This window comes from Vanessa atalanta, chromosome 2, assembly GCF_905147765.1.
Source record: "Vanessa atalanta chromosome 2, ilVanAtal1.2, whole genome shotgun sequence".
In the NCBI taxonomy this organism is placed as follows: domain Eukaryota; kingdom Metazoa; phylum Arthropoda; class Insecta; order Lepidoptera; family Nymphalidae; genus Vanessa; species Vanessa atalanta.
Genome location: NC_061872.1, coordinates 184,770 through 205,248, shown reverse-complemented (window position 1 = coordinate 205,248; position 20,479 = coordinate 184,770). Strand labels below are relative to the sequence as shown.

Here is a 20,479-nt window from a genome sequence, read left to right as displayed (position 1 = left end):
ACACCTCCACGTAATTTTCCTTAAAACGCGGTACAAAGCCTTTGCATCACGTCTTAACATATAGATTACTGCTAATTGTTTTTAATTTTTTGAGTAGTAGAGAAAATGCTGTATGCTATAATAGGAAGTACTTTAACAGTGAATTTTCCGGTAACAATTACCGAAAAAAAGGGAATCAATGTGACTCAAGTAAAGCCAATTAGCGGTCAGCTTTTGGTATTCATCTATAATTTACTCAATCGAAACTGTCATGTGATACAAAATAGCTAAAAAAAAACATTTCTCCCCAATTATAGGATAAATAAATAACTTAATTAAAAAATATTAATAACGATATAGCGCCCGCCGCTCTTCGTTGCTATTAAAGCTGTTATATCCATGTTATACGACATTCCTGAAATTAAAATCTGCAGCTTCCAGCAAAATTTTGGATATATTAATCTTTACTTATTAAAATATACAAAATTACTTATTATTTAAAATATCAATAAAATTGTAGTAAAAGTCTAACTTTACCTAACATACTTAAACACCGCATTCATAAAAGTTACTACTAATACTGGCTAATTAAAACAAAAAATACTAGTAAAACATTAATTTCAAAGACTATAATAATTATAATTTGAAGAAGTAACAAAAAAAGTAAAGAACTTAAAAATTAAACTAAATTAAAAAATATATATTAAAAACTTTTCTTTACGTATATTATTTAAATAAGAATTAACTATCTAGGTGATTTGTTAAATAATTTTAGGACGATGTATAAATCTGAGACAATTTAATTTAAAAGATTTATCGGTTCTATGTCGGTCTCTCTTTAGATATCTAGTATAATATAGTCTATTTAGTAACTAAATTACTTCACTAAGCGGCCCCTGGTACAACTAAATTTAATTTAATGAAAAAAACAATATAGGAATATTGACTGGAATACGAACTCAAACTGACATCATTATACTCTTGTAACGCATTTACAGGTCCGTGTCCGTGATTCGCCTCGTAAAAAAATTAGGATTTCAAAAGACTATTAAATAACCATAAAAAAACCTACGCCTTACTGAGTTGAAAATTAAAATCATAGTAAATATTAGTGCTATTTTATTTTTACAGGCGCTACGGAATCTACTGGAGGCTGATATTATTAAGGAAAGATTTTTATTTTGGATCTTCGTAAATACGATTAGTACCGGGTCAGTATGGAAATTAGTACAAATATTGATGATAGTATTATGTTGATTTTATTTATTTCTAATATTATGTCAAAATAGTCGTAAGGGAAAACCTATGAATAGGTCCGGAAACTTTTCAGGTATGGTAACGAAACCATGCCAGCTATGCATATAGCCTATTCCAAACGAAGTAGGAATAAGGATAAAAAATGCTTAGAATTAGGTACGTATTTCATGCGATTTGTTTATAACTCAGCTAGATTGTGCACTACTAAGAGTTTATGATTAATATATCTTAAATTATAATACAATACTGTTACACATACCTACTTATGTATACCATATTTAATTTAATTACAAAATTCCTATAAGTTTCGTCGACCTTCGAAACGCCATTTTTTCGCAAATTCTATACATAGAATAATCAAGCTCTCAACCAATAATGCCATGAAGGACCGAATTAAAATTGCTTTGCGACCCAAAAAAAGGCCACTATTTTATTGTTATACTCTTGTAGTTCACGGAAACATACTTTTATACAGTTGTTAATATTATTTACCAAGATCAACTGTTTTTCTTTAACTTAATAAGGTAAAAACATCAAAGTAATCCAAAACTTTAATAGTCAGTCAAGTATGAAACCTGAAAAGTCTAACTTGCGAATAAAATTCACTCAATCTTTATTATTTTTATAGATTTCTGTTAAATAGCTAACTGTAATTTCCCTTTTTGTTAGCTCTTTAACAGCGTCTTTTAATTATAATTAACGAAAAACTAAGACTATTCATATATACCTATAATTTTGTTTTATGTCTTATATTTGGCTGTATGTCGATATTTTTTATTCGATTCAATGTGCGTGATAAGTCATGCACTTTTGAATTTGATAATTTCTTATTTTTTAAGCACTACCACTTCGATTGGTGTTTGAGATGTACATTATTTACTGACCAGCTGCTAGCAAGGTAATCGAGAACTTAGAAAAATGAAACAAAACACCAGATATCATATCCGTAATATTATAGACTATAGTATTCAGATTCTGATCTCGATATTAAAGTGTTATATAAAAAAGCTTGAGTAATATTTGTTGACTTTTAGGCAGGCTTAATTGTATTTAACTAACCTAACTTTGTGTTTTATATTTCAAATGTTGGAAAAGAGCAACAGCTGATTTTCTTGTCGGTTCTTCTGTAAAATCTTCTCTCCTTCAGTAAAATCTAAATTCAGAACCAGTGGTAGATTTAGGTTTATACAATTCTGTGAAAATTGCCTACTTAAATAAAGTATATTTCGATTTTTAGTGATACACGCAGATGAGAAATCATCAATCTAATATACAACAAAAATAAATGATTGCCATTGGCATGAGATAAACTAATTTGGATTTTCATTAGAATAAAAATACTTAAACTCCAGCCTGTTTATTTTTTTGTAGTTCTGTTTTGATTTTTTTAAGTTGTAGTTCTGTATTTGGCCAATACTTGTAAGAAAAAAAAATCATTAAAACTTCTCTTGAAAAACCTCCAGCCAGCAACTTCTAAGCTATTAAATTTAGACTCGGTAAAACAAATCTACAACTAATTATGTAGCCTATTTACATTGTTTTGCAACATAGGGTTTCCATTAGTGAAAGGACATAGAAATATTTTGCCATTAAATTGAGATAATTCCTTGTAGCTGAACATCTCGTCCATCTCAAAATATCATTAAAATATTTTTATTTGCAGTTAAATTAAATGGCAAATTATAAAATAAAAATACATAGCTTTTGGGTTTTGTTTTATTGACTTATATTACAAAGGAGTTCTTAAATCCTCGATGGATACAACATCTGAAACAATAAAGATGTGTTTAAATACAATACATTAGTAAATAAATTTGAAAATATACAGTATAAAAATCAGTATGAAATATTATCCACATAAAATTCAGGTTTCAAATGTCTAGGCATCATTTTATCACATTCATGAACTTAGAATGTTGTAAATTCTTTTGTTTATGACCATGGTCACTCAAAGTATGGTACATACTGCAAAACTCTTTAATAGTGTAGTTATTATGAGTATAATTATAATTGTATATTTAAGAAAATATTAGGAAACAAGATACACATTAAAAACATCTACTTACCACTCGTATCCTGTGTCCCATAGCCTGAGCGGGCAGATTAGACTTGAACCTAGCTCGCACACTGCCAGAATTACCATGTGGGCGGGTCACCTTGCCCCAGATCGCACGAAGCTTGGTCTTCTTGCCACGGGGACCTCCGGGAATTGGGGTCCTTTTCTTGGCTCTGTACACAAATACGCACTTCTTGCCAGCATAGAAAATCGCATCTTCACGACCGCGAGCACCTTCAATCTGTAAATTGTTTTTACTGATTTAGTGACATTATAACATCTGGTTAAATAATATAATGACAAGTTAATATCAGAAAATTTTTCATCCACATGATTGTTCAGGTTTCAAATGTCAAAAGCATCATTTAATTATGTTGTTTTAAACATTATTATATTGTCATAACAGGTTATACTCCAAAAGAGCTTTTTCATAAAATTATGAACACTCATCTATCATATTCGTTCATATTAGGCTTTTATAATAAATCCTCTACGTTAGCAAAGTTAAATATGAAATACAACAAACATAACCTCAAACAAAATATATGTATTGACCAACCTTCAACAGAGCAGTGTTTTCATGTTGGTTTCGGAGACCACGTCTGTATCCTGTAAAGACTGCCTTGGCGTACAGTCTACCGTGACGGGGCTTTGAAGACACTTTACGCACAGCCTTTGGGGGTTCTGCAGGTGCAGCAGGGGCTGCCTTAGCAACTTTCTCTTTAGGAGCCTTAGTTTTAGGCGCCTTTGCCTTAGGCGCAGTCGACGGCGCGTCAGCCATTCCTTAAAATCACCGATTTAAATTAGAAACTATTCATTTACAGGTTATGTTGACATCTCCGATAGTGAGCAAGACATATAATCTTAATGTATCTTTACGAATATAACCGATCCATCACTTAAATGTAATATAAATTAATAATAAATAAGTTTCGCATATAAATTTACGTTTATTTTAAAGGATTAATTTCATTTTATTTAAAAAAACACAAATTTATAAAACTAACCGGACACTATTTTATTAGTCGAAATGAAAGAAAGACTGTGTTGCCATAAAACTCACTGCGAGTTACCAAATTACCACGATTCCCCCATATTCAAATTGAAATCATTTTTTTTATTTTATGTTTTAATAAATTAATATTATCCATTATTTCATAGGAAAAATAATATTCAATCTTCACACGATAAATTCACTGTAATTTGTAAGAACTGTTAATTTAAGGAAAATTATTACTATTATATATCTTAGAAACATAAAATGGCAATACTTGTTTTGCTTTGATAACGTTTTGTTACTAAAAGTGATTTGAAGCCATTCATATAGAAATGATTTAATAGACTACCTAAATACATTTAATTGTTATGAATCATATAATTCTACATATTTGATGACAAATTATAAACTGACAGATGATGTTTTAATAAAAAGTTTGTTGTAATATCTGTGATGTCTTTCAAAATTATCTGATTTGGTCCAATCAGAACAGACCACGAAAAGAGACGAAGGAGAGATGGATTGTGGCTCTGTCAAATAATTAGTTTATATGGAAACCTTTAGTGCTTTAATTAATAATTAGTTCTGTTATTATAAAAATAATTGTAATGATGGACTATTTATCAAATATTAATTGGAACAAAGTCACGCCATGCCTAGTGTTGTTAGTTTTAGAAGTTTTATTAGATTGTAAGTGGCAGGTTGAGTTTTTGTAACTCGTTCGGTATTTCCATTATTTATTTTGTTTCTGAGTGAAGAGTTGTTGTTGAGTGTTTTTCTGATAGTTTCAGAGTGCACGTCACAAGCTGAAGTTAACAAGCACTTGGAGCTGGGCCGCGATTTCCTCGCTCGCGGTCAGCTGTCTGACGCACTTACACATTATCATGCCGCTGTTGGTAAGTTATCAGACCTTATTCAAAATCATATGTACACTCATCTTAGTAACATCAAATCCTAATTATAAGATAATAGTTATTTATTAATACTTTTCAACACAACAAACCGCATCGAACCCAACTATCGAAATTTTATTTATATCCGTGGAGAACTAAAATATTCTAAATCACTGTCATGATTATTGGCAAACGGCATGCAATATACGAGTTAATGAATATGAAGTACTTGTTATGTGGCAATTTTATCACCACATAATATCAATATTGTTTCTTTTTTTTTATCATACATTTTAAGAGTTTATTAATAGATATTATAAAATCATTTTGCAGAGGGCGATCCACATAACTACCTCACATATTTTAAACGAGGCACTGTCTATTATGCACTCGGCAAAGCAAAATTTGCCTTACAGGACTTTACAAAAGTAAGTTTTGTTGTAACTGATATTTAAAAGCCTAGTTGTTATCAATATATATCTACAATTACAGAGGACTGGTGCATCATAAACAAGGCTGTTTTCCTCAAATGTTAGCAGGAATACTGTAAACATAATCAGTTTTAATTATGTTTTTGTAGGTCCTGGAAATTAAGGCTGACTTCACAGCTGCCAGACTCCATAGAGCCAATGTCTACCTCAAGCTAGCACAGTACAGAGAGGCCAAAGAGGACTATTTACAAGTTGTAAGTAAAAAACATTTTTAAGTTAAAGATATTCATTTTAATATAAAATTTTTATATTATTTTTATAATGTAATTTATCTTTATCTGATAATGTGTTTTAATTATCAAGTAAAAGTTATAACTCTAAACATAATGTAATATCTAGCTTATACTTGGAAAGTCATGCAAGTGTGATGAAATAATTTTTGTTATTAACAGAAATTGTATATTATATTTTCACGTAGTAGATAAGGCTTAAGTAGTGATAAGTGGCTGTTGTTTTACATTTTAATGCAATAATCAAAATAATATATTATCTGTGAAGTTGGACAACATGTACAATGTATCATATATTAATTAGGGATTGTTGAAATTTAAGGCTCTTCGTTTTTATTAAAGTTTATATGACAAATTAAATCTAGACAGAGTGATCTCAACTATCTCATCGACAAAGTCCTTATAAACCTTCAATTTTTAAATTAATTTATTGCCAATTGAAGTTTATAAATGCTTAGCAAAACAACCTGCCATCGAATGACAGGCAAATTTCATAACCGTCTGTCTGTTCATATACATATGAGTCAGTATTTAAAGTAGCTCAGCGAAGTCATCCGGTTGGTTATAATCGATAACTAGAAATATATAAAGGAACCTTCCATATCATCAGACATACAGTGACCCGTACAACGTGGAGGCGGCGGAAGCCCTGCAGCGCGTGGACGAGCTGGCGGACGAGCTGCGGCTGGCGGAGGCGTACTGGCGCGGCCGCGACCACCGCGCCGCCGCCGAGCTGGCCACGCACCTGCTGGACGTGTCGCCCTGGTCGGCGCAGCTGCGGCAGCTGCGCGCCGAGTGCTACATCGCGCTGGTGAGGGCTGCGCGACTCGGAGACGATACCTGTATCCCGGCTCTCGTGCTTAAGGTTTTACGCGCTTTCGTATTTTCAGAACGATTTATTCTCGGCGGTTTCCGACATACGCTCGGTGAACCGTCTGCAGCAGGACTCGACGGACGGCTACTTCCGGCTCGCCTCGCTGCTCTACCAGCTCGGGCACGTCAGCGACGCTCTCAAGGTGGAGTATACGTTTCCGCGCGGTCGGTGGACGTGATGATAGATTTTGCTCGAGACTCCAGCTGATGAAAATTTTTAACAGGAAATCAGGGAATGCTTGAAACTGGACCCCGAACACAAGTCGTGCTTCCCGTTCTACAAGAAGCTAAAGAAAGTGGACAAACTGCTTCTCGACTGCGAGGAGAGAAGTCAGTCGCGCGACTTCCTCGGCTGCGTCGACAGCGCCAACAAGGTCCTGCGCATAGAGGACCAGGTCACGCTCGTCGTGTTCGAGGCGAGGCGCTGGCTCTGCAGCTGCTACGCCAAGGTGAGCGCCACCCGCCCCGCTCCCCCCGCCACCTCCCCCCGCCCCCTCCGCCGCCAGCCGGCTCAGCGAGCGCGCGTGTTGCAGGAGGAGGCGCACTCGGAGGCGCTGTCGGCGTGCGCGAGCGCGCTGGAGCTGCGGCGCGACGCGCGCGTGCTGTGCGACCGCGGGGACGCGCTGCTCGGCCTCGACATGTTCGACGACGGTACGCCCTGCGCTCTCTTTTGATTTTGAATAGCAACTCGTTCGACTATTGGCCTTCACGAGTGAGGGGTGCTAGTGAAAGTGGTAATATTCACCCTAGCGGGCGGTACTGCCCGCGACTCGGGGTTATCCTATGAAATGTATTATTTACTATTCTATGTTGATCTTGCAGCTATCCAGTCGTTTAAGGAGGCCCTGGAGCTGGAGGAGGGTCTGCAGCGGGCCAAGGATGGGATCAGCAGAGCTCAGAAGCTACAGAAGCAGTCGGAGCAGAGAGATTACTACAAGATCTTAGGTGTCAAGAGGTAAGAGATACGGCTCAATAGTCACCCAGTCGAAAGCTCAATCGACTCATCACAAAAAGTAACTCAGAAAACGATAACATCGATCAGGACGGCGACGAAGCAGGAGATAGTCAAGGCGTACCGCAAGGCGGCTCAGAAGTGGCACCCGGACAACTTCCAGGGCGACGAGAAGAAGCTCGCGGAGAAGAAGTTCATCGACGTGGCCGCGGCCAAGGAGGTACGGTCCGAGCGGAGGGTGAGTGTGGCGGCGGTGGCGGTGGTGGCGGTGGTGGCGCTAACGGTGCGCGTGCGCAGGTGCTGACGGACGCGGACAAGCGCGCGCAGTTCGACGCGGGCGCCGACCCGCTGGACCCCGAGCGCGCCGCGCCCTCGCCCTTCGCGCACTTCCAGCACGGCTCGCCCTTCCAGTTCAAGTTCCACTTCAACTGACCTCATCCTCCGGCTCGTCCCGCTGCTCCGGATGCGGTAATCGACCCGACGTCTGTTTGAGTACAGAGGCTTCCTTGCGCGTACTTATTTTTCCTCGCTTTGTGGACGTCTTTCTTTAATTTCTTACTGTGCTAAAAATTTTATTGTCGTTGATTAAAAACATGCATAATTTAAATGACGGGAGGACGGGTGTGTGATGAAATATAAGATATAATATGCTAGAAATGATTTATTTTTCTCACAGATTTTGCCAGTTACGATCGCTTAAAACTAGTCTTAAGTTATTCAGAGAAACAAAGAGTGTCAGATATTATTTATTACTTTTAAATAGAATATATTAATGACAAAATTCGACTGATAGGAAATAAATTACTTGTCATTCGAATTATGTTTCACAAAAACTCACACATATGTATGTAATATTAATGTTAACAGAACATTAGCAAAACATATACATTTATCTCATTCTTACGTTATCAACTCTATAGTTATATTGAGGTGTGTTTCCACTGAAGTAATTTCTACTTAAAATTGTTCGTGATTCTTAAATATGACTCACACCAGTTTCCGTATTATTGGAATCATACCGAACAAGTGTACACAGTAACGCCGTGTTCCTTTTACGTTTACCGCCTGAAACGTAAACACGATCCGTGTGCTTAATTCAACTGCAACTTTCCTCATGTGGAGACTCAGCTTTGCGTTATAATTCCGTTTATTTTATACATAACCTCATGTTTATTTATTTATTTCAGAATTATCATGTTAATATCTGCTAGTAGCCGTGCCTTTAATATATTATCGAATCATTAAAATTCTCATTTTTGTGTGAAATAATTTATTTATTATTATTTAAATTTTATACTAAATGGCGTTTTTAGATGTTATCGTGCATTTTGATAAATGATTGTACAAAATAAGATTATGAAAACATTCAAAACGACCGAATTAATTATTTTCCACCATCGCTTTTGATGCAAAACATACGTCGAAATATGCTCGTTTTGAAGGTCTTCTTGAATTTTGTAAAAGTTACGTCGACGCGAACCGCGTCCGCACGCGGCACGCCGACACGCCGACGTGCGGCCGACGCAGGCGGCGTGCGGCGATACGGCGGCGACTGGAGCGAACGCGTTTAGAATAGTTTCGCACACGGTTCTCTACTTTAAGACCATTTCGTATGTATATTGTAAATATTACGGAACTTATACAGGGCGTTCATTCGGGCCGTTTTCTTTTTATCTTAGAGTAGAGAATTTTGTGTAGGACTTCGGTCCGACTGTTTATAAATATTTGTTTTAAATAAGTTATTTTGTTGTGATTTAAACCAACATTGTAAATATTTTAGAATTAAAAGATTTATGATATTTATTGTTTTTTATTACGTTATCGAAACCCAAGTACTGTTTTCATGAATAAATATAAAGAATGTATAAAGTTGTATACTACGTAGGTAACGTAGTATACAACACTGTTCGGGGTTTTTGCTGTCTTCTTCTATCAGGTAGTAGTAGTAGTAGGTAAAGAAGTGAATCGATATTTTTTTTTTATCTTTAGAAGATTTTAAATTCAAAATCATTACGTTTTTACTAATTTCTGCTCAATCGTTGTCTTAATATTTTGGTTTTATTTTGGGCTCGCTGGATAATTCGTAAAATTACAATCTTTTATTTGTTAATCAATGATTCCAGTTCTTAGTGGGCACGTCGTATTTCATAACTAGGTATCTGTACTAAATTTAAAGTTACATCAAAAATTATGATCGAATCAAACTTAATTACGACTGAGACTAGAATATAGCAAAAGCGGTAAAGCTTCTCACTAACACGCGGAATTCGTAGATCCGAATACTGCGCCGCAAACACAGATAGTAAAGTGCATTAATTTTGAAGGTAATGTACTAGGTATTCTTTGAATACTACGTCACGTGCTCGGCGCCGCGGTCGAGTTCGTCGCGGGGGCGGAGGGGTCGGCGGGCGCGGGGGCGGGGCCCGCGTCGCGCGTGCTCGGCGCCGGCGCGTCGGGCAGGCGCTCGCACACGTAGCGCAGCTCGTCGGCGCAGTCGCGGCCGCGGTACACGTGCGCGCGGCGCGCCGCGTCCCACACCAGCGCCAGGCAGCGCCCGGCGCCCGGCACCGACACGCCGGTCTGATTGCCGCCGACGCCGTTTTCGTCGTCGAGCGTCAGCGGGCGCGCCGAGTGCGACCAGATCCACAGAAGGCCCGGGTTGAGACCGCCCGTCCAGTAGTCCGAGCCTGGGGCGAGACGCACGATCGATCAAAAACTCATTTCGAAACATGTAGCCGAAAAGGAGCCCCGGGTCGGTCGCCTCGTACCGTTCTGCCCGTCGGCGGAGAGCAGGTGGGCGAGCAGCGCGCGGCGCTGGCCGGCGGCGAGCAGCTCGACGAGCGTGGCGCGCAGGGCGCGGCAGTCCTGCGCGGCGCGCTTCCAGTCGCGCGGCGCGCGGCGCACGCTGTAGCACGCGGCGCCCGCGCGCGCGAACGGCGCCGGGCACGGCTCTGCTCACGAAATTACACTTTTTTATTATAATCGAGTTACCGTTTTCCGATTGTGTATTTCGCTCGTTCGATCTCGGCGACGACGAGCTATTTAAGACGTCTTTAAACAGATTATATAAAGTGTGAACTTGTAGCTCAAACGGCAGACTCTGCTGAATGGAGTATTTTTTGTACAGTTGCAATACAGCGATCTAGTGAACAGTGATATGAACGCTGACCGTGATCGGCGCCGGGCGTCGGCTGGGCCAGCAGGTGCTGCAGGCCGTCCTCCACGGCGCGCAGCCTCTTCTCCATGAGGTCGGCGCGGTACACGAGCTTCTCGATGGCGCTGAGCAGGAACAGGTCGGTCTCCGAGACGTGCTTGCGCGGCGGCTCGTCCACGCGGTCCAGCGCCTGCGGGCGGCACTACTCTCAGTATTCTGGCGCGACACTCGAGGAGCACGTCTAATGCGCTGCCGACCGAGTATCCATAGGTCGCTGCGATTTCGTCCGTCTCATCGGACGTTAGTGATTGTTGATAGACGGCTCAACACATCATAGTTATTATTTAGGAGTTCAAACTAAAACTAAATATATAAAATATAAAATATAATATATAAAAAATATAAAAAGCATAGGCTAAACGCGAGCACAGTCAGTTCGGTCTGACAAGAGCATCGTCACAATCTTACGGTACATACAAAATAAACTTTAACGGATTAAATAACAGCCTACTCTACTCACGGGCGGCGCGGGCTTCGCGGGCGGCCGGTTGACGATCTTGCCGGCGCCGGGCGGCGCGTTGGCCCACTCGGCGTAGTGCGGTGCCTTGCCAGGGGGCTTGGGGACTTTGCTGTGGGGCATCGGGCCCTGGTTGGATGCGTGACTGGAGGTCAGAGGGATGTGGCCCTGGGGCGGGGACTGATTCGGTGGCATGTAGCCCTGATTCGAGGAATATTGTCCCTGATTCGGAGGTCCGTGACCATAGTTTGAGGACATATGCGGGTGGGGTGAGTGGAGAGGAGGCGGAGGTGACAGATAAGGTGCGTCGATACGTTCCGTCACGTAATATCCTTTTGAAGATGGGAGCGCCATAATTCGACCTAAAATTTATATATACACGGTAACACAATTTATCATACAAAAGATATAATGAAAATATAGAAGAACGCGTACCATGTCTATCGGAGTGCGCGGACGTAACCCAGTCCTCCAGTGCCTGACTCCATGGTCCGAAGCCTATCGCCCCACATGTGTCCGATGCCCCTGCGTCGTGTGACAACGTGGAGTTCTCAGCATTCACCCTGGTGGTCAGCAGTGCTATAGCAATAAGTACACGTTCCATCTGAAATTGATCGAACAGACTTATTAATATGTATGTCTGTCTGTTTTAAATAGTTAATTACTTTTTAAATCGTTTTAATAGCAGAAATCCAAAATGAGCTACCGATATATTGAAAATCGCTAACCGTTATCTATTGTGACCTTCAATATAATATGAAGGCATGTGAAGACATCGAGTTACTAATCATATCAACTTTCGCTTTATTTACTATTTTCAAATATAAACTTTGGCATTGCAACTGTAAGAATTATATTATGTATAATAAGATTGTTAACAAATTGAGTCGAAATCCGTTCGTTGGTGTTTTGTCTATACTTATATATTTATAGTCGTGTTTATTTTTCTGTGAAACGATTGTTTACAAGATTTAATTTTGCCAAACATCAATAGCAATATATTGATTCATGAATATTCATGAATATGTAATCCGCTCATATCAATAATTTTAATTAAAAACAATTGAGTATCGAGTATGAGATCCGTAGCCAACATTTAATGATACTTATATCGTGACGTTAAGCGATATTATGCGTGTTCAAGTACATAATATTGTAATTATGTTAGCTCAATGTTGGAATATACAAAAATTCAAGCCTCTATACATAATAGATTTCTCTTTCATTATATTATTCAATCTTTCACTCATTCACATTCGCTCACCACTCATTCAATCAACGAACAGCTTTACTTGATTATTTAATATTCATTATTAAAAACATTGTCAAACAGTGCAGACGTGTCTTATTATACCTACCCCATTTCCCTTCAGGTTATGGGCCCAGGTCATGTTTAAAGTTGTTTAAATAATTAAAATTAATAGTAAAAGTGTTACTCAAAATGGATTCGAGAAGTAAAAGAAATATACAACAATTTAACGGTGATCGCTATAGTACTTGGAAGTTTCGTATAAGGTCACTACTAGAAGAATATGCTAGCAAAAGGTACGATTGTAGATTACTTGGGTGACACATTTTTAAGCTTTGCAAGAGGTTCTTCTACTGCAAAATCCATAATGGCCGAACTAGACAAAGTATATGAGCGGAGGAGCTTAGCGACTCAATTGGCTTTACGTAAACAGTTACTTAATATGAAACTACAGCCAGATGTGACACTATTCGAACATTTTAACAATTTCGATAATATCATTACTGAATTAATATCGGCTGGTGCAAAATTGGATGAGATGGATAAAATATCACATTTACTTTTAACTCTACCCACATCATACGATGGTGTTATAACGGCACTGGAAACACTTGGAGAGGAACAATTGCATCTATCTTTTGTAAAAACTCGTCTTCTAGATCATGAAGTCAAACTAAAGAATACCACGACGACAGAACTCAAAGTTTTACATACATCAACGAATAAATTCAAATCGCAGAACAAAATTGGATTCGATAAAAGGAAATCATATAATTATTGTAAAAAGAAGTCATACGCCGGAAATTCATCATATAAAATTTCAAAATTATATTGTGATTATTGTGGACGACGAAATCATATGAAGAAGGATTGTCGATTTTTCAAAAAGTTACAACAAAATGGAGGTAGTAGCGGCAGTAAAACAGCAGCTGCGAGCGCTTTGCAAATCAGAAACGATAACGAGGACAGTTTCGCATTTATGTTTTCAACGTGTAAGTTGTCAAATTCTTATAAATATCATATTAATAATATTGTTTTCATTTTAGATTCGGGTGCAACTGACCACGTTGTAAATAGTAAGGAATTATTTTCTTCCTACTCAGAGTTCACAATACCGATTAAAATTGGTATAGCTAAGAACAATGAAAGCATTCAAGCGTTTGGTAAAGGTACAATAAATGTCACTACTAATTTAGGTTTTCAAGGGGCGATTAATAATGTATTATCCCATCAAAAACATAAATGTAAAAATGAGAGCCAAGTTAAATATTATGATATATACCTTGGTTGTTGTCTTCAAAGACAAAAGAAGTGAGATCTAAATTTGTGCCAAGTTAAATAGTCCTTCCTGAAATTTACTTATAACTACATAAAATATAATTTCTTCTTATAACTTGGGGTAATATATTGTTGCCTAAGGTCTGACTTGGCTAGTTCTTATATGTTTATAAACACAAATTGTAGTTTGTGTTTAGAATATCGCATATCGAATATAGTTCGCAAATTGAATTATGTTTTAATTGAATTGTTATTTTACGTGCGCTATTGCTGTTGTCGACGACCCCAATGTACTTTCTCTATTTTTCCATTGGACCCATTCACCAGTCCTTTGCTGACATCAGCATGCTTGCTCGATACTGTTCTTCCAAGCAATAAGGATCCCCGTTTGTAGCGCTAGAGTGCAAACTTAAATCATTCCTGTTACGATATACATACTCTACTACAGTCTCACGAAACCTATTTTATTGTTGTATACTAGTATACTCAAACAAAAAATATGCAGTCGAATAGACTAGGCAGCTTCCATCGGAAGGCATTGAAATAATTCTTATGCCACTTGCCACTCGCTCAGACACGTCCGCGTTAAGGTTTAATCGCAACGCTCCTATCCCGCTGTTCCGGCGTCGCGTCGCGCGCCGTGTACCGAAATGCCTATTATGATTATTTTTTTAAGTATAATGATTTTGAACCATTGATGTGCGCTAAATGCTAATTAATAACGTAATAAATACGAAAGTCGGCTATACTCAAAAGTAATAAAACGGAAATATTTGGATTTAAAAAACTTAAGGGTGGTATTCAACTTGTTATATATTCACGTGAAGACCTTAAAATCCACATTAAGACCAGCTGTCATAAGTTTTGATTGCTGGTTCTTACATCATTTTTTTTATTACAGTTATTACAGGAACTAAGTATATAAGTGTTCCTATAGACCCAATAAAATGAAAAATTATAATAAAATGATAAAAAATTACCAGTTTCAGATTTTTTCCTTTATATTGGCCTAATTATCTACCTGCATGCCAAATTTCAACTTTCTAGGTCACCTGGAAGTAGGTTATAGTTTTGATCTATAGGTCAGTCAGTGATAAAAATGACGATTTTTAGACGTTAATATCTAAATAACCATTTGAGATGCGCTTATGAAATTTGGAACACATATGTATCTCGCAAGTCTCAATATATGAGCCAAATTTGACACATTTATGTCAAATAGTTTTTGAGTTATGAGGAGGTCAAAAGTGGCTCCAAATGGTTCGTGTAATATTACACACGGTGCTGCACGCCAGTTCTGCTACTAGAACTTGGCTGACACGCTACCGCGTGTCTAGATATGCGCCGGACGTGCCATGTAATTTAATATCTGTATATCGTATTCAACAAGGAGGTATGGTTGTTATATTTAAAAATAACAGTGTTTATATTAACAATAGTATCAAGTGTTTAGTATCGAGTGTTATCAGTAATAATTTATTTAAATTAGTTTTTCAAGTGCATACGCGATCTCAACATAATTTAAATTTGTCTCAAACTTCTACATCTTACGAACTATGGCATAAGCGTCTAGGTCACTTAAACAAAAATAAATTTAACATTCTAAAAAACTTAATTGATGATAGTTACCTAATTAATGATATTATGCCTAATGATACATTATGTGAGTCTTGCATACTTGGTAAACAGTCGCGGTTGCCCTTTGCAAAATCAAAAGATAAATCAGTCAGAAATAGGCCACTTTTTATAGTTCATTCCGATATTTGTGGTCCTATTACACCACCTACATTTGATGATAAAAATTATTTTATTACTTTTATTGACGATTTTACTCATTATACAGTAACGTATTTGATGCATTCTAAATCTGAAGCATATAAATGTATGAAAGACTACGTAACAAAATGTGAAAATTTATTTAATTCTAAAGTTGTTAATTTATATTGCGATAATGGCCGAGAGTACCTTTCAAACGAATTCAAAGAATTTTGTGTTGACAAAGGGATAATGTATCATTTAACGGTTCCTTACACCCCACAACAAAATGGTGTATCAGAAAGAATGAATCGTACATTAACAGAAATGGCTCGAACATTGGTTACAAGTGCGAAATTAAATAAAATATTTTGGGGTGAAGCTGTTTTAACAGCTACTTATTTAATTAACATACTACCCACTAAAACTCTGATAAATAAAACACCATACGAAATGTGGCATGGTAAAAGGCCGAAAATAAATCATTTAAAAATGTTTGGATCTACTGCATACGTTCATAACAAAGCTAGAAAAACTAAATTTGATGAGAAATCTTTCAAGTCAATATTGATCGGTTACGATGCAAACGGTTATAGATTATTCAATATCGAAAATAATCAAGTTTTTATAGCTCGCGATGTTATTTTTGACGAGTTAAACTTTGAAAAATCACGCCCTACACGTAGCAGTAGTGACAACATTGAAACCCTTTCAAAATTTAGTAAGCCCGAAATTGATTCGGCAAAGCTAAAAATAGATCAACAACAAGATTCTTTTAATGACAATTCGTTGGACGGTTCATCGAATACCACTAATTTAAGACGTAGCGAAAGAATTCGAGAATTACCCCCAAAGAAATATAAGCAAATGCACGATCCTGATTTATTTTTATCTCTTTTTAATGATACGCAATCTTTACCTACATCATATAAGAATATTTTCGATAGGCACGATTCTGATAAGTGGTTGAACGCTATACAGGATGAAATTGAGTCGTTTCGAAGCAACCAAACGTGGACATTAGTTATTAGACCGAAAAATGTTAATATTATAAGTTGCAAGTGGGTATTTACAATTAAAAATAATGAATTTGGTGAACCTACACGTTATAAAGCTCGATTGGTTGCTCGAGGTTTCACTCAAGAGTATTTACAAGACTATCACGAAACGTTCGCACCAGTGGCTCGGATAACTACTTTTAGATTTATATTAGCACTGGCAAATCAGTTTGATTTACATTTACACCACATGGACGTTAAAACCGCGTTTCTAAATGGTATATTGAAAGAAAATATTTATATGGAAGTACCGGAAGGTATTTTAGCAAGTAATAACCAGGTTTGTAAATTGAATAAAACATTATATGGCCTAAAGCAGTCGTCCAGGTGTTGGTATGCACGGTTCGATCTCATTCTCAAGGAAATGGATTTTAAGAACTCTGAATTAGATCCTTGTCTGTACATATTAGATAAAAATTGTATAGATAAAAACGTGTATATAGTTCTGTACGTTGATGATTTAATTATTACTACTAAAAATAGTAATTTATTACAAGCGTTTAAAAACAGTTTAATGCAAAAATTTCAAATGACTGATTTGAAGGACTTAAAACTATTTCTTGGTATTAGAATTCAAAGAACAACTAATACAATTTCTTTAGATCAAACAACATATTTGCAAAATGTTCTAAATAAATTTTCTATGAAAGATTGTAATCCATCGAATTCACCTTTTCCTTCTAAAATCAATTTTGTAGCTTTAAATTCAGACACTCACTATGATGCACCTTGTAAAAATGTTATAGGATGCCTTATGTATGCAATGCTTTGCACAAGGCCAGATATTTGTGCTTGTATTAATATATTAAGTAGATATCAATCTAAAAATAACGAAGAGTTGTGGAAATATTTAAAACATCTCTTACGATACATTAAAGGTACAATTAATTTAAAATTGGTTTATAAAAAATCTGAATATAAAGAGATAATAAGTGGGTATGCAGATTCCGACTGGGGAGGTGACGAGAACGACAGAAAAAGTACAACTGGCTATTTGTTTAAGGCTTTTAATAATTGTACAATTTCGTGGACCACACGAAAACAAAATACTGTCGCCGTCTCTTCAACGGAAGCTGAATACATGGCTCTCTTTGAGGCTGTGAGAGAAGCAGTCTGGATAAGGTCATTGTTAAATAGTATTTCTATACAAATAACAGAGCCTATTGTAATATTTGAAGACAATAATAGTTGTATATGTATTGCCAATAACCCCACAAATCACAAAAAATCTAAGCACATAGATATAAAATATCATTTTATTAGGGAACAAATCGCTAATCAAATAATAAAGCTAGAACCTATTTCCACAGGAAATCAACTAGCTGACATGTTCACAAAAGCGATACCCTCCAAGAGATTTATAGAATTAAGAAAGAATTTAAATTTGTTTTGAAAAATAATTCATGTTTTGTGTTAATCAAGTAAATGAAGGAATGAGTTTATTTAATAAATAAAACTATGGTTTATGTAACTAAATAGTTAGTATTTTATTTGTAAAAATGAGTAATGAAAGAAATTATGTTATGGTATTGTTATATTATATTAACTTGTATTTTTGAGGGGGACTGTTGGAATATACAAAAATTCAAGCCTCTATACATAATAGATTTCTCTTTCATTATATTATTCAATCTTTCACTCATTCACATTCGCTCACCACTCATTCAATCAACGAACAGCTTTACTTGATTATTTAATATTCATTATTAAAAACATTGTCAAACAGTGCAGACGTGTCTTATTATACCTACCCCATTTCCCTTCACTCAAAATGCGTGTACTAATTATATTCGGTAGTTCCTTGACAATTAGTGGCATAACCCACACGTACTTGGGCCACTTCTAAAGTCGTTCGACCGTCACTTGTTTCATAATGAATCATTCCAGGCACGTCGCATCTGACATAATATGGATTTTACTGTTGTGTAAAGTTTTAACCATTGACAATAACAACCACGACTACGTCATAGGCATTGTTAGATATCAACCCATTTTTTATAGAGTAGGCGCGCGCGAGTTAATGGTGCAGCAGTGATAAAACATACACATCTGTTATAAAGTAGATGTTTGTAAAAGGTATGTTTCGTCTTTCGTTTGCCCTTTGCATGATAAAAGTATTTGACACTTTGACCACCGGTGCCTGCCTGTGGCCATTAACTGATATACTTAACATAAATTCTATTCACCCCAGGCTGAAGATAGCCAACCCATCTCAATCTGGGTATGTTCTAATTCTTCTCTACTAGACTCATAAGGTTCGCCACGTATTATAAAGTATGTGTATTTTGTATTTATAATCAAAAGTAGCAGTCGTTACAGATTTTCGGCAAAAATGGTCAGGATCATCAACTTTAGGCCGAGAATTTCTTGACAGAGAGTTTTAATTTAAACACCTTTTTCAAGTAGCGAATTAAAGTTTTAGTTCAGTATGGTTCAGTTAAACCGTAAAACTAAATTAAAGTTTAAGTAGGTTAATTAAAGGTAATATTGGTTTATAGATTTAAACATTTTTTTAATTAGAGTGTGTTGCAAATATATGCAATCGGTTTTATTTACTTTTTGCAACATAGTATTTAATAACATATTTAGGTAAGTATATTCTGTATTTATAATTATTATTATACTGTATTATATGAGTATGTATTACTTATAAACGACACACATTATTTTGTTAAGTCTATGCGGGCCTTCACAGAACTCATTATACTTGAATGCATTTTTATTATTTTCCTCAAATTTAAATCTGTATGAAATATTAAAATTCGAAAATATTAAATGGAGACATAACAGTATGTACCCATGCCTACCAAGATCCAAGAAGGATGTTTGTGCGAGCACATGTTGGGGTCGCGAGGGTCAGGGCTCGTCATCGCCGCGCTTGCGTAAGAGCGGAGAAAGTGGTCGCAGCGCGCTGCGATAATAAACAAGAACACGATTTCTATATCCGCTCACTAACAGGAATTAGGTGGCAGGATTTACTTTAGCATGTATTCTGGACTTTCAAGTACATGAATAATAATAATAATAATAATAATTTGATACAGTAAAATATTGAAGTTTAAATAAATATGAGATGTTGTTACCCAGTTAGGATTTATTTAATAATACTCCAAATAGTTGCTAAATGAAAGAAACAACATAATCAGGAGATTTGAAATCTCTTGTAATAAAAGTTTACTCTGTGTTTATTTACTTCGCTTATTACTATTTTACTTATTACTAAACGTTTCCTAGAAAATAATATTTTCTGAAACAGCAGAAATATTATTTTCTATCCGAAACACTAAATATAATTGTCACTTTCTAAAAATATAAACAAGTTTTGAAAGATTTTATATTTAAATTTACTCACTCTGCAGTATCAGCGAGAAATTATAACCACATAAAATTATTTCGTAGACCGTATTCACTTTTACCGCGCAGACAAGCACACGTCAAACGTCGCGTGCTCACAGATGCTGACTGGCGTCAGGCGTGAGCCGTCTGCCGTCAGGTACGACACAGCCACACGGAGAAGCAGACTCTTCTCACTCGCAAGTGATATATAATATATATGCACAATTATTCGGTACAGTCGAAAATACAGGTACAAACCATTTTTGTCACATTACTAACATCAACTTGTACATAACGTAATTTACTATAAATGTTTGTATTTAAATTGTCAAAAAATGTCTCCAAATCTTATTGTTGTGTTCCGCTTTTAGGGGAAAAGAACCAGCGTAGTTACAGGCACAAGC

The 20,479-nt window shown here is 36.5% G+C and overlaps 3 protein-coding genes across 3 annotated transcripts; 1 reads left to right on the top strand and 2 right to left on the bottom strand.

The window, feature by feature from the left end:
• Positions 1 to 2,938: 2,938 nt before the first annotated feature.
• LOC125069752 (60S ribosomal protein L35a) lies at positions 2,939 to 4,368 on the bottom strand. The gene is made up of 4 exons (XM_047679323.1): positions 4,300 to 4,368; positions 3,852 to 4,075; positions 3,303 to 3,533; positions 2,939 to 3,003 (listed from the first exon to the last, which is right to left on the bottom strand). The coding sequence occupies exons 2-4, from the start codon at positions 4,071 to 4,073 to the stop codon at positions 2,980 to 2,982; spliced, it is 477 nt and encodes a 158-aa protein (XP_047535279.1). The 5' UTR covers positions 4,074 to 4,075; positions 4,300 to 4,368; the 3' UTR covers positions 2,939 to 2,979.
• Positions 4,369 to 4,779: 411 nt separating this feature from the next.
• LOC125069741 (dnaJ homolog subfamily C member 3) lies at positions 4,780 to 9,527 on the top strand. The gene is made up of 11 exons (XM_047679311.1): positions 4,780 to 4,979; positions 5,075 to 5,185; positions 5,516 to 5,610; positions 5,763 to 5,867; positions 6,514 to 6,714; positions 6,794 to 6,919; positions 7,001 to 7,225; positions 7,310 to 7,427; positions 7,599 to 7,731; positions 7,819 to 7,948; positions 8,026 to 9,527. Exons 1-11 carry the CDS (start codon positions 4,898 to 4,900, stop codon positions 8,158 to 8,160), a joined length of 1,461 nt encoding a protein of 486 aa, XP_047535267.1. The 5' UTR covers positions 4,780 to 4,897; the 3' UTR covers positions 8,161 to 9,527.
• Positions 9,528 to 9,648: 121 nt separating this feature from the next.
• Positions 9,649 to 20,201, bottom strand: LOC125068815. Its single transcript, XM_047678138.1, has 6 exons — positions 20,092 to 20,201; positions 11,835 to 12,003; positions 11,403 to 11,761; positions 10,898 to 11,072; positions 10,497 to 10,679; positions 9,649 to 10,415 (listed from the first exon to the last, which is right to left on the bottom strand). The coding sequence occupies exons 2-6, from the start codon at positions 12,001 to 12,003 to the stop codon at positions 10,084 to 10,086; spliced, it is 1,218 nt and encodes a 405-aa protein (XP_047534094.1). The 5' UTR covers positions 20,092 to 20,201; the 3' UTR covers positions 9,649 to 10,083.
• Positions 20,202 to 20,479: the final 278 nt, after the last annotated feature.